The sequence below is a fragment of the Mycetomoellerius zeteki genome, unplaced genomic scaffold, assembly GCF_001594055.1.
Source record: "Mycetomoellerius zeteki isolate Tzet28-1 unplaced genomic scaffold, Tzet1.0 scaffold105, whole genome shotgun sequence".
Lineage (NCBI taxonomy): Eukaryota > Metazoa > Arthropoda > Insecta > Hymenoptera > Formicidae > Mycetomoellerius > Mycetomoellerius zeteki.
In genome coordinates this window covers 868,949-884,199 of record NW_017255965.1, presented here as the reverse complement: position 1 = coordinate 884,199, position 15,251 = coordinate 868,949, and the positions used below count along the sequence as shown (strand labels likewise).

At 37.3% G+C, this 15,251-nt stretch overlaps 1 protein-coding gene across 5 annotated transcripts in view; it reads left to right on the top strand.

Moving 5' to 3' along the window:
* Nucleotides 1-15,251, top strand: part of tgo (Aryl hydrocarbon receptor nuclear translocator homolog tgo) — a 41,626-nt gene that overhangs the window by 24,766 nt on the left and 1,609 nt on the right. For 2 of the 5 annotated variants that reach the window (XM_018447233.1, XM_018447266.1), the window contains 7 exons: nucleotides 7,466-7,626; nucleotides 12,420-12,737; nucleotides 12,995-13,198; nucleotides 14,131-14,322; nucleotides 14,585-14,743; nucleotides 14,819-14,969; nucleotides 15,074-15,231. In XM_018447233.1, coding sequence (XP_018302735.1) covers nucleotides 7,466-7,626; nucleotides 12,420-12,737; nucleotides 12,995-13,198; nucleotides 14,131-14,322; nucleotides 14,585-14,743; nucleotides 14,819-14,969; nucleotides 15,074-15,231 — 1,343 coding nt within the window. The remainder of the gene's footprint in view (nucleotides 1-7,465; nucleotides 7,627-12,419; nucleotides 12,738-12,994; nucleotides 13,199-14,130; nucleotides 14,323-14,584; nucleotides 14,744-14,818; nucleotides 14,970-15,073; nucleotides 15,232-15,251) is intronic. The other 3 variants (XM_018447249.1, XM_018447241.1, XM_018447258.1) reach the window with 3 other exon arrangements.

The window sequence follows — 15,251 nt, the reverse complement described above, 5'->3', positions numbered from 1 at the left end:
CATCGCGTGCCGCCACGGGTGGGTCCGTGGCGGTTCACCTGCAATTCCGTATCCGCGCTGTCGTTTCGCAGGTATATACGGCGGTGCCGCGAAAGACTACGCGGACTCCGCGGCAAAGACCGACCGGCAACATTCTGATGTCGCGCGCTCTCTCTCTCTCTTTCTTTCTCTCCTATTCTTCCCCCCTTTGTCCCTCTCCCTTTCTCGCCTCCGGTCCTCTCTGGAGAACCTCACTTTTAAGTTAATAACGCAATTACTGCCTCCTGCCGCAAGACGCGCGCGCCTCTCCTTGCCGCCTGTCCGTAACTTCTCTCTTTCTCTTAGGTCTCTTCTCGTTTTCCTCTCTTTCCTCCTCCCACTTTTGGTTTCCTCATCTTTGCATTTTCTCGGCGTTAATACGGATGCCGGCACTTTTGGTGCCGCGAAATAATTTTGTCGCATGCCGGTGGTTGCCCAGAATGGAGTCTCGCCCCTTCTTGTACTTTTTTGCCTTTTTTTAACCTCTTCTTACAATAGTGGTCCACTTCCTCATTAATAAATCATTAATGATTTTGGAATCGTGATTATTCATCACTAGTCTCTTTAATGCAACGCATTAACTTAACTTCGAATTTTTTCCATAGTTTATTATTCATTTAAAAAAGAACATTACATAAATCGAACTTGAAAAAAATTTTTTTTCTTTAAAATATATTTTTTAGAAAAAGCAATTTTGTAAGAAAAAGATTGAATAATTTTAAATACAATATTTCATGGAATGGATTGCTACACGCTAAATTTTCGAGCGATGCAGTATGCCATTTGGAAATATAAGGAACAGAAAATAAAAAAGAAATATGGGGAAGCTATCGGAGAAAGGTTGTGACAACATGGTGCTGCAATAAATCCGGGTACAGTCATCGTTTATAACACGTGTGTGTCCAGCGTACATTGCGCGCTTTTGCGATTATTCGTTCACGGCAGTAAATACGTTGTGCGAAAATTTATGACCCGACACGCTGCCATTTCACACGCGCGATTATAACGTCTTCGTCCAGTTTGGAAATGATTTAAGCAACGTTCAATACCCAGATGGACGCGGACGTTGTGTGCATCGTTAACATTTATAGGTCTGTGTGTAAAGCGAGGAAATTAGAGTGACAATTGCTATTATGCGATTTTTTATCGCGATATAGCTAACATATTTCGGTACATATACTGTAAGAAATTTCTGTTGTAAATTCCAAATGTGTTGGAAGTTTTTATCCAAGAAATGCTGTAAATTTAAATAGTTATATTGCAAAATTACAATAACATGTTGTGATAAAATATGTGCAAATCTGTAATATACATGCGCGGCGCGCCAGTTTTGTAAATTCATAACAAATTTTTATTGTAAATTTACAAATATTGTGAAATCAGCATAACGTTATATAAAATAAAAATAATAATATAATAGCTCAATAATAATAAATAAATATAAATTAACAATAAAGGCTACGAGCCAAATTTTAATATTATATATTTAAATAGACGTTTCGACCTTTTATCAGGCCATCTTCAGTGTTTACGATGTTTGAAATTGAAAGCAAAAATTAAAACGTAGTTTGTAAATTTACTGCACATTTTTATTGTAAGGGTATTGAAAATTCACAAACATTTCTAATAGTGCAAATTTTTATATTAATTTTCTGACACATTACCTATTTTATTTTTATTCTATCCAGAAAAATCTTCGCTATAAAATAAAAAGAATAATGAGTGAGAGAAAGAGAGAGAGAGAGAGAGAGAGAGAGAGAGAGAGAGAAGCCGAGATACTTTTAGAGCGGTAATCAGACGTGGCGAACGATCATAACACTAAGCCTTTGCAAGTTGGAAAAGTTTACGGGGAGAATGTTAGAATCTCATAGAAATCAGAAACGCCGTAAGGAGGCTCTAAACGGAGAAGAGATTATCTTGCACTGCAGTGAAAAGCACGTGCCTTAAACGCCGCGTAAGGAAGGCCAACGTTGCCTCACTATGGAGAGGGCATGATGCAGATCGTCGCGCAGATTGTTCTCATAGGCCAATTAATTAAAAGGCTTCTATAATATGGCGTAATAAGCCGCGGAACAGTTGAACATACGGGGAAATTACTCCTAGAAGAGTTATTAACTAACTAACGCGACGGTTACTGGATCGACCGATTCGTGAAGACAACTATCGATTAAAATTTATTTAACGTTTATATTTTGATGCGTGGTTTTTTTCAAAAAAATGCAAATGCTAGTTTTTACAGATTTAATATGTGCTGTAAAATTATAAGAAGCTCGCGCAGAATTCAATAAGATATCGAATTCTGAACGTAAATGGAAAAGAACAGCAAACAAGATGCAAATGCGAAGTAAGAAAGTTACATTTATCATTAAAGTTTATTCTCAATCACAGATAACATGGTATGTGTAGTATAACACTGTTCGCCTCTTTATAGTTTCAGTAACTAAGACAATACGAATATACGAATAACTTATATTCGTTTATCATTCCTATATTCCTCTATTAATGCAAGGGCGTAGCGAATGCATTATTTACTCACCGTTATTTATCCTTAATTTTATGGATATCGATGTAATGTGCGGGAAGCAAATCATAACAATAAATTATACGATTGAGTAACAACGTACAACTCTGTTTCGCAAGTCCATAAATTTATGTATACAAGCCTTCGGGAATGTCGAATATGCGGTAGGGGAGTGTCATTAGACGATTTTGCGAACAGACGTTATAAATTGCATTACGAATCGCATTGCAAAACGTCACACAATCATGTTATATTTATTCGGAATAGAGCTAATATCGAGAAGACGAAGCATATCGGAAATCGACGATGTCAGGGAAGTATCAAGAGCACATCGACTTATCTATCGTGGCATCGCAAGCATCTCTAAATGCGAAGCAATTCGATGATAACTCTCTTCCTTCGTGATCGTCTTCTGCTCGTACATCGGGAGGATTTTTCTCCTTCGTGGGACTCTGTATGCTGTTGTGCAGCGCGTGTGTTTCTGAACCAACATTAGATCCACCACGGCATAGAGAACCGTGTACAGGGTGTATCGATGTTATTTCGATGATCGTGACCAATCTTCTAACAGCGACTTACTATAACTTCATCGCGTAGTTTTCAATTGACGTTCAACCGATCGTTACGCAAGAGAATTTAGAGTCTAAATTTTAAAGAGATATACTCTCTAAAATATTTGGAGTAGAATCTAATTCTAAAGAGTGAAAAAGAGCGACAATTGAGCCAATGTTGTCAATTTCTAAGAGTAAGATTTCACTTTTTAGTGTGTTAGATTCCACTCCAAGGATTTTAGAGAGATCTTAGATTAAAGGAAGAAAAATTTAAACGTCTTATATAGTCTTGTGTTTCATGACTGATTAATGGCACGAATGGGAAACGAATCATATATCCATGATATTAGATTCCATTCTATCTTGCAGTTTTAAGTTCTGCCAGACGTGCACACGTCGCATTTTACGCTTAAAATGGAGTCATGGCGAATAAAGGGATCTATTACCTCAACCTTCAACTAGTATCCTCTTTTTCAAGTAACGTGACCGGTGTCATGGGGTCAGCGTTGACCCCTGGCCTAGGGATCAGGCACTTTTACCGTGTCGTTCGCCATAGCATCCGATGACCCCTGTGTATCAAATAGCGTGGTAAATACGGTGTCTCGGTTCATTGTAAGTTGTTGAAGGTATACATAATCAATGTTACTAATAAAAAATGTTGCTTTTTATCGTTTATATATAATTATATTTTGAGCCATGAAAAATATTTCAATGTCATTAACACGCATATATTTTACTTTTATAACATTCTAGCCAATATTGAATAACTTCTTTTATAATTAATTATGCCTAGTAATTATTATTGTAAAATATATATAATTTTAGTATACACACAACAACGTCCAGCTACTCAAACTATATAAAAAATAAGCAAGCGTTAATTTTTATAAACTTATTAAATAACTTAAATTTCTTTTATCTAGTATATCTATAATATTTTTTAAAAATAGTTTGAAAAATAGACATTCTTTCTTTAAAAAACAACGATTTTCGAAAATCGAAAAAAATTTGTATACATTCAGTTAAAAAGAATGTCTGTATGATTATTCAAGAAATAAAAATAAAATATAATAAAACGTAATAAATAAATAAAAGTGCAATGTATTGCGACTTCGAGATCAAAGAATCGGATCGGAGAGTAGCTGGTGTGAGGTCGTACCGGGACACCCGGTATGCCCCGGTACACGGAGCTTGGACCCACGGAGCGAACGGGCAACTTCGGAGCGTCTGACCTCTGACCCAGGAGTTCTCTCCCCGTCCTTCTCTTCACGGATCGCGTTCCTCCACCCCTCCATCCTTCTCCTCCCTTGCCATGCCGCGCGGTGCATACTCCGCTTTATACTTGCGCTTTAAGCGCCGTGGCCTCTTTTAAATAGCGGGCCTCTGCCGGGGCTATCCACGACGTCGTCGAGCGTTACGGATTCCCTTGGTCCTCGGGACGAGACAATAATAACGATAACGATCGTCCGCGCGCACAACTCAACGAAAAAATTACACCGAATCGTATAATAAGAATGTGAAAGGCGATCGGCATTGACTTAAATCATGACGATTTCGTTTCTTCTTCGATCTGTCATCTTCTTCTTTCTTGAAGTTTTGAATTATTATAATAAATTCTTTACGAAACTTACATTCAAGGAACAAGCGATTCAAGAACAATTCTCTATTATTATTTTGATGACAAGGGGAAATTGAATCTTATTGTCTCACAGCTCCACATTATTTGAAAAGTACGGATGTGAATTTTGAAATTATAATTTAGTAGCCCATATATATAATATTTTTAACTAGATTAGACTTAAAACTAGATAAATCAAAATTTCTAAAACAGAATTATAAATAAAAAAAAAAGATATAAAATAATGTTGCAAATCAATGCCGACTGTTTTTTGTATCCTTCTTCGATTCGAAGCGATATTTTGACTGGACGATTCGTCGTTAATATTCAATGACGTCATAAATATATTTTTTTACATAATGTTTTATATGTAAATATACATAGATTTATAGTGTTTTATCTTACTGTGCACGTTTAAGTTTTTATAAATATTTACGATTAAAATTACTGCTCTTAGCGAATTTAGATTCGAATCCAGAATATCTTGGATATAAAGTTGCAGATTATTTAGGAATGGAGCGCCACAATATATATTTCTCTTCTTGTTACTATTACATTGACAGTTGAGCCAATTTAAATCACGAGTCAATATTTATATGCCTATAGATAATTGTATACTTTCTTCAACCTTTCCTCGATCTTTCCTGATCAGTCTTCACTAGTACTTCTTAGCGAAACAGTGTTATATCTACCGATATTTTGTGATATATATAAAGCAAATATACATCATGTCAAAACGTTCCTGGGAGAACCAATATTGCACAGTAGAAAATTATATTAAAAGATGCAATATTTGTGCAAATATCTTTCATAAAAACGAGCCAATAGTAAATTTACAACAGCATATAACCTATTTTCATCCAACCGTAGAAGTACAAACAAGAGATAACACAAGAGATAGCACAAACGATAGCACAAAAGATTATACAAGTGACAGAAAGATGAATAAAATCAGACATTATTATATATTTATCGACTATTTTGCATAAGTATTTTTTATAAGTATTATAAATGTTCAAGTCGATCTTCCATACAGAGCTGATTATATCAAAATTCGATAATTTATTAAATTTTTCATCTATTATTTAAATAGTCAATTTGTGTGAAAATCTGTGTTATGATGTAACGAAGGAAATTTTCTCGATATTCGAAAAAACTCGGATATGAGATGCGCTTGGATATCTAAATCGAATAGTAAAAGTTCTAATTAAAATTCATTAGATCGAGAAAAATTAATTTTCAGATATAAATATAGTGAAATACAGTGATACTTTCGTACAGGCTACGTCCATGGATACGGCAGTCCCATTGAACGGATCAATTTTATTTTTCAATATTTCATATCGCGGCTATCCAGTCGCAGGGAGTAGACACCGTGAAAAAAAAGTTAGCGCAAACCAATCAGCATATCGATATCAAATTTTAATCTCGCACCCTGTGTATCCGAATAGGATATCGACGTTACGGTCTGATCGCGAAACTACCCATTTCACGGACTGAACAAATTTTTTATCATCTCGTGAACCGATCTCCTTCCTTATCCATTCAGGACAGAGATCTGTTCAGAAAATAGGCGATCAAACTGTCCAGTTCAATAAAAAATTTGTCAGTTGATACAATAATATCAAGAAATGCTTTTCACAATTATTATATACATAAATATGGTTATAGAAAAAGAATAAGAAATAATTATAGGTCATCTATTCTTTCTATTTACTTCTCCCTCGTGCCTGATCAATTGCAAAGATTTAGGTATTCGTACCTCTTAACGTTGCTCGTAGAATACGCAGGAGATGATCGATCGTAAACTAGATCGGGAGGTTCGGTTCACGAAGTTGACTTGGCGAAATGATTGGTTTCGTGAACGGGACGTAGTCCGATAGCAAATTAACTCCCGCTCGATTTGCGCATCGAGCGGGAATCCGGCTTACGTGTTGCGTGCGGATCCGCGCACGGGGTCTGCCTTCGCGAAGTTTCTTGGAAAATTGTCGCGAATTAAATGCCATTAAATTTACGATTTGCGCGCCGGCGATTACGCAGCTCGCCGTCGAAGTAAAGGGAGACTTGCCTGGCCGTTACCCGCGGCGGTTACCCTCTGGTAGCATAATAACAGGGGAGGCCTCAAATTGTGGTCTCGCCCCGATATCCTCCCCCATCTAGGTGGACTACTCGAGAATTTATCGGACGAATCGATCATGGCGCCAACGACGTCCGTAACCGAGTTAATTTAGGTAGCTTTATGTGAAGCACGATGGTAAATTAATGAAAAGCTTAAGGCGCTTGCTAATGAATACAGATACGATCGAGATTTGTTTCTTCACGTGAAGTGTTTAACAAACAATGTCAACATTATTTATTAAAAAATTTAATAATTACTTATTTATTGTGGATTAATAATTATTTTAACTGAAACGATATACTAACATAACAAATGATATCATACTAACAACGATACGTTTCATAACCGAGTTAAATCCAAATAACGTATTTTACATGCTGAAGCCCGTGATTGTATATGCTATATGTAAACGCAAGAAACGCAATTCAACAAATTGAATACCGTATCGCGAACGTTATTTCACGCTATTTTCTGCGACTCGCAGTTCCTCTTGTGCAGGACGCGCAAGAAACTCCTGTCTCTACGGTTGTTCCGCGTTTCAACTTCGTTGTCCGCGCCGTTTTTAGTCGCAGTAGGAGAAACCGCACGTTGGTTCTTTGAACTATGCAATTACCTCGGTTTTGTCTTGCGACTTACAGCAGGGAGAATCATTGCGAAATCGAGCGACGGCGGCGGAACAAGATGACCGCCTACATCACGGAGCTCTCCGACATGGTGCCGACCTGTTCAGCCCTGGCCCGGAAGCCCGACAAACTCACGATCCTGAGGATGGCGGTGGCACACATGAAAGCTCTCAGAGGTGAGTAACTTCGATGCTACGAAATCTTATTTGCAAACAATGACCTCTTTGCTTTTCTTCGATTACTTATCTGCGATAAATTTAAAAAGACCTCAAATTAAGGTTGTTCTTTTTTTAAGATCAACTTTTTATTTTAATTGACTAAATATGTAGATCTTCAATTAATGAAATCAGTAAGCGCTACCTTTTTAGAGCCATTTTCAAAGATAGATAAACTCTTGCAGGCTGTATATTGTTTATTTCGTTTGCGTCTAATAGAAAATATAATTTTATATTTCCGGTTATGAGCCAGTGGGTTGTAAAAAATTCACAAGTGGGTCGCATCGCAGGTTATGCATCACTGAATCAAATCAATAATCTATACTTTGATCATAAAGATATTTCAAAATTTGATGGATTATTATGTTTGCATAAATTCCTTCTCGGATAACATGGAATGATTTTTTATAAAGTGATTTTTTAATTTTATTTAAATGAAATTTTCTTATTCGAGAATTGAATTGCTAAGTTTAATACGAAAAATTGAAAAGATTGAAAATATCATTGCTTTTAAATGATCGCCAAGAAACAAATACGCTAAAAATACAATGGCAAAATGTTGAAGTGCCGCTCCATTATTCGAAGTAGAAAGTTCTGTGAGGAATTTTTCGTCGAGAAAAAAAAAACGTTGAACGTCAATAACTTACGAATCACTCGTAAAAGTCATAAGCCACTTGAATTTAACTTACATCTCTTGAGTCCTGAAAACTCGCACGTGTCGCAAAGTCAGTAAATGCTGGAGAATTTTTTCTTTCTTTTTCTTTCAGTAGATTATATATTTTTTTTAAATTCAGTTTCCGTGCATATATATAATACCGACGCATTAGATTTGCTTTCGAAAGATAATGAGGATATAACTTCTCGTGAATATGTACATATATTCTCAGTTTTATATTTTATTTACTCATTCTTATTTACACATTCTGTTTTTCTTTCTACATTTTATTCGCTGTAATTTCATTCCAATTTAATTTAAATTTATCTTTAAATGAGAGAGAACAAATTTCTTTCTCTCCTTCTCCCCCCCCCTCTCTCTCTCTTTCTCTTTTCTTCATCCTCTCCGGTCATCGATAAGAAACGGTGCAGTTTTCGACGCAGGACGTGACGATTAAGTTGCAACGATGTTTAAGTTATCCGGCACGAGCGACGCAATAACTTGGGCGCAACGCGAGATCTCGGTGCCTTAACATGAAGCCGATTAAATTACGGCCGTAGTCGACCCGGCATACGTTACGTTACGTACCTACGACTATTGATTACGCAGAGAAACACTCACTCGAGTCCCTCCCGGGTCGACGCGCGAGAACGTGGATCTCCGCCTCGAGAGACAGAGGCGAGAATTTACGAGTGCTTTTAGAATACTTACACTGTGGACAGTGTAAATATCTGCGACTTCCTTGTTAAATCGAAGACGAAAAGGCCGATGATGTTCCGCTAAATTTACGTCAAGGGGTGGATATATCTGGCACGTGTGTCTTCAATTAAATGCTACAATTATAATATATGAGAATTTTAATGTTAGTGATCGCAATTATTATCTTCTAGAAAGCCTCGAAATGTTGAAATAATTAAATAGATAATTCTAATTGATTTTATGTTTGAAAACCCCTGCAAAAAGTTTGCAGAGAGTATTTTTTGGTAAAATCATTTTGTTTAAAATTCATGTTTTAAAAAATCGAAATGGTTTTTGATGTGAAAAAAGAACAAATAATTTTGCAATTTTGATAATAAATTTGTTTGATAATTATTTCACGCGAAATTCTTGTTTTAAAATATCAAAATCAGTTTCGTGGGAAAGAGAGGAAATAATTTTGCAATTTTGCTGAAGATTTTGGAAATAAATTTGTTTGTGAAATTTCATCGAAGTTCCATAAAAATTTCATTATTAGAAAAGTCAACTATGACAGAGAGAGATGATAGTTAAAACTTGAAGATTCCACAGATATAACAAATCCATAGGGCTGTATCTAACTGCTTAACGTAGACATTCCGGGAGAAGGACAAGTGGAGGAAAGAGGACGAGGGATGCGCCGTAACGTTACGGCGGGTTTCGAGAGCCGGTGGCGGTCATATCGAATGCAGCGAGCGCGATATATGCTTCCGGTGGGCACGATGGGCGGAGTTGTGTGTCCCATCCGTCGGCGGCTGTCCCTTTGGTAGTTCTGCCGGGTATCTACCTATCTAGGTAGATGAGCCCGAGGGAGCCTGCGGCCGATGGACGCGTGCTGCGTATTGTGCGTGAACGCGCGTGTATATGCGCGATTCCGCCGTGATTTCACCTAGGTATTGGTGGTGCGTCGCGTTGTTTATAGCCGCTTCTCCTCTTTCCCGACGACGTGGGCTGCTGCATACAAATCGCCCTCTCGCTCGGAAGAGGAGGAACTCTCTGTCTCTCTCTTCTCTCTCACCTGTGAAGAGAAAGGGAGGGAGGGGGAGAAGGAGGAGGAGGACGCTCGTTTACGCGCGCGAACGCCCCGTGCGTGCACTATGTGGAAGAGTATTACGCGGTCGCAACGAGACGTATGTCAGTACCGAGCACCAGCAGATTTTTTACGACCCTGGGACGCCGGGGATAAAAACTGCCAGAAGGCTGAAGAACCGTTCGACGAATGTCGATAGAAAAGACGACGCCGTTCTGTCGCGAGAACGGTGAGGTCGGTTTTTTTTTTTTACGTTCGCGGTAGACTTAACACATCATCTCGTGGAGGTACTTAAAATCGAAAAGAGATGATCATCAATGTTAATTATGTTAAATATGCATTTTTTTTCTACAATTTTTATTTAGATACTATATCATCTATCTATATAAATATCGAAATTTAATGAGAAACATTTGAGTCGTTTGTCATTAAATATTATACTACACGGAGAGAATTTTTTTTAGAGTTTACCCTAGAAATATGGTGGGACAACATTGTATTTCGAAGAATTTTAATGTAAACCTCTCTCATTCATTAATAAAACTACAATAAAATTTGATTGAAAAAAGTTTGATTAACTTTACTAAAGTGCATGGTAAAAATTTTTTAAGTATTGTATTGTACCACAACTACCATATTTTTAAGGTAAATTTTAAAAGAAAATTCTCTCCGTGTAGAAACTTGACAGTATCGAATAATTGAATGTAATGAATAAATTGATAATATCGAAAATGTTCGTGACAGGAATCAATACTTTGACGATCACAGTTGTTGTTCAACGTTAAAATATAGTGCGTAGAATGCCTAGAAATGTAAATTAAACGGCTACCAGCATGAGATTGCATACTAAAAACATGTGACATGTATCGAGTAGGATACATCGATCTCAAGCAAATTTTTTATTGGTCCAGTTTAACTAGATTTTTTTAATTTAATGCGGAAATGTTCGCATTATTATTATACGGAAAAAGTTTTATGAATTTGAAATTTGGATTATTATTCGTTTGTAAATATTTATTTATATTTTATATATATAAAATTAAGATCTGTATGTAGTTTCATATATATTTTCAGAATTTATTATCAAACAGGTAGCGATAATTTTGTCTGAATGTATAATAATTGTGCGATCTCTCTCTTCGCCTTTTCAACACATATCGAGGTTTGTCAAAAGAAAATTGCAATTTTACAATCTTTTTATCCGCGGCAAATGTATATACGCGTGTGTATAACGATATTTAAGTTTCTTTTAAATTTCTTTTTTCGTGAGCAGGTATTTAATCGTAAAGATCTGTTACTTGAAAATTTTGATGTCATCAATATGACGGAAACTGTATACAGACTCTCTTTGCGGAAGGTGTCGAGTTAACCGCGGTAAGGTAACGTTGAACCGGCAGATATATACCACATGGAAAGTAATGGTAACGAAGGTCACCGGGGGTCTTCCATAGATCTTGTTTGGAAGTCGTTAAAGTACCTCTTCCCGGAATTTCTCCGTATATCGGGGTAAAGATCGCATCGCCGCGCGAGAGAGACGCTCTTTCTCTCTCGCGCTTCTTCCTCTCTCTCTCCTTCTCTTGGGATCCGCCGTCCGCTTTGCAATTCCGATCTTGCACCTCGATAGTTACCTCCGCTGGCGAGGTGCTCCGTCCTCATTTTTGGTACCACACCATAGCGCGCCGCGGTCTTCGCGTCTCTTCGGAGGTCAACTTCGGAAGAAGCCATCGAGAGGCGATTTCAATATTCGATAGGATACGACTTGCTTAGGAATTTGCAGATTGTTCTTCAAGGTTTGGATCACGCTTTATAAGCAATCGTCTCTTCCGTGACGAATGTACTATCGAATTCTTTCTCTCGAAAACTTCAACCGATAGTTTTAGAAATGCGTTCAGCTTTATTAACATCGGAGTGAATTTCCATATCAAATAAAAAATTGAAATTCGATATACATTATAGCATTTGTAATAAATCCAACCGTCTATGTATATTTATAAGAATTTTAATCCCTTAATACACACCGTGATTTTCTGGTCCTTTACTACATATGATGAGTCAATCCTGAGTTAATTTCCATTATTTTTCAAGTATATAAAAATATAAGTCATTCGTATACAATAATATTTTAATATCTTTAAAGATATTTATAAAATTGTGTATTTAAAAAAAAGAGAAAGAATGGAGTTTTATTATTTAGTCAGATGTTCCTAGTATTTAAAAAAAAAAAAAAAGAAATATGCATGCAGAACACAAATTTAATGATCCAAACGTGTACTAAGAGTTATAATATTCAGATGAAATGTATTTTATATTCGGATGTACCCTTCGAATTTGCAGGCACCGGAAATACTTCCACGGACAACGCTTATAAACCGTCCTTCCTTACGGATCAGGAGTTGAAGCACTTGATTCTCGAAGCGGCAGATGGCTTCCTGTTTGTTGTGAGCTGTGATTCGGGCAGAATCATCTACGTGTCCGATTCGGTAGCGCCGGTGTTGAACTATACACAGAGCGACTGGTTCGGCAGCAGCCTTTACCAACAAGTTCATCCTGACGATACCGAGAAAGTTCGGGAGCAGCTCAGCGCGGCGGAGCCGCAGCATGGTGGTCGAGTGTTGGACCTCAAGACCGGAACGGTCAAGAAGGAAGGACAATGTAAGTAAAGAAAAAGAACGAATCACTCGCGATTGTTCAACAATTTTGCAGAGTTTCTACTTCATCGAGCCAATTTACTATTAAATTATTTTATTATCTTGATTATTATTGTTTCATTATTAAATTATCTTATTATCTTATTAGATAATTTTACTCAGGTGTTTTGAAGGTTGTTAATTATGTCGATTAATCAGGATATCCCCTCTTTTCGGGAAATATATTTAGTTGGAAAAAAATAATGGATCTTCCAATTGCAGCCTCGATGCGACTATGCATGGGTTCAAGAAGAGGCTTCATCTGTCGCATGAAAGTCGGAAGCTTGCAGACCTCGGGTGACATGGCAGCGGCACACGGGCTACATCGTATGAAGCAAAGGAACTCTCTGGGACCGCCGGCGCGAGATGGCCAGAACTACGCGGTGGTGCATTGTACCGGATACATCAAGAATTGGCCACCCACCGGTGAGTTTGACACGAGTGTGCTGAGTCGAGAGAATCGCATAAGATCGTATGTCGATGTGCCACCGGGTAACGGTCTCTCTTTCTTTCTCTCTTTTTCTCTTTCTCGAGCGCGACGTACAGCGGGCCCCAGCTTTCTATTTTAAAGCGGGGGAGACGTCGCGCCCGAGGAATACGAACGAACCGTTCCTGGAACACGACGGAACGCGTATACCACGTGTGTACTGTAAATTAAGAACTGCCGTGACTGAATTTTTCGACTCGGTATCTTTCGTTAAACATTCCGCATTTAATTTAACGTGTCGTATTTGCTTTTGATCAACTATGGAAAATTAGTAATTGGAAAAATACGACGAATTTGAATATTCAAATGATAAATCTACCCGATCTAAGAAAAGAAAGAATATTATCAGATGCTTTTCTCATTGATTATATACGTTTTCTGATCTGAAATATTTGTCTCTTCAGAATACTCGTTTCACCACTGAATGGAAAGTCACTATTAAAAGTCGTGGCGAGGTAGTTAACGGCTGTTAATATATTTGTTTAATATTCATGATCACGTGCGTAACTCTTTTTGTTCCGGTAGCTTTATGGCAGCCGCTGATTAATTCAATCTTATCGATTACGTTAAAAATGAAAGATACAGCGATGTCTTTGGCGCATATTAAATGCGATAGAAGTGTAATAAATCGACTGCTTTACAACTTTCAAATTTCAAGGTGTACAATATCAATTTTTAATATAACGTTTTCACATTTTAGTTTCATATAATTCATAATAATTATAAATTATATTATTGACTATTATTGCGATCACGTCAATGTATTAGTATGAGATTTTTAACGTATAGTTTTTTAGTATAATAAATAAGACAAATTTCTTAGAACCGATCAACGGGAAATCATGAACTGATTCATGATTTTACGCTGTAGGTGATTTTGTTCCCCCGTGTGTACCAAATATGGGTCTAGGTGACAGAGGTTCTGGGGGCATTCAAACTGGTCCAGACGGTGTAGTTACGGATGAAAATGCCTCCACGCATTGCTGCCTTGTCGCCATTGGGCGATTACAGGTCACTAGCACACCAAATAGTAGCGACTTAGCAGGTTCTAATAGCAATAGCGGTAAGTATTGTTTCATTAACAATTTAATTGGAAGTTTTGACTACTACATACAGGACGTGGCAACGTTTGTCACGCGCCAAGATGCGACGCGATAGCTAATCGTACTTCCGCTCTTATGGAAAAGCGATAAATTGATTGGCTACCGTGTTGTATCTTGTCTGTGTGTCCACTTGACAAATTAAAATTCACCTTATTCATGTAATAATGCAAAAGCTTATTGTTCGTTTATTTTCATTATAAATTATGTTTTTGTTCGTTGTAGAATTTATATCACGTCATTCTGCAGAAGGTAAATTTACCTTCGTGGATCAAAGAGTTGGCGGAATTTTGGGTTATACTCCATCAGAACTTTTAGGTCATCCTTGCTACGAATTTTTCCATCCGGAAGATCTGACACATATGCGAGAGAGTTTTGAACAAGGTAATACTCCGTATTATGCCTCACATGTCTAAATGTGTTTCTATTTATATTATTAATCTGTGGCTCGTTTTCTAGTATTGAAGTTGAAAGGACAAGTCGTGTCTGTAATGTACAGATTTCGGGCTAAGAATCGTGATTGGGTGTGGTTGAGGACGTCGGCATTTGCGTTTTTAAATCCGTTCAACGAAGACATCGAATATATCGTCTGCACAAACACACATGCAAAGTAAGAATAGAGTTACATTTAAAACTTCAAAGATGTCTTATATATTATATTTTTTATTTTTTTTTCTTTCACATGAAAAAAAATATTCGCATGTCTTTATCCAGGTCGTTTCATCCTAGTAGCGACGGTCAAACGGAAAGCGAAGCTGTACCTGCATATGGACAACCTGGTCTAGATTATTCTCTTCAGAGACATCCTGCCAGGGATCCGCTGTACTCCGCGCATCACATGATGCAGCATCCAGCTGCTGTAGCTACAGCCAGTAAGACAATTATCACATAT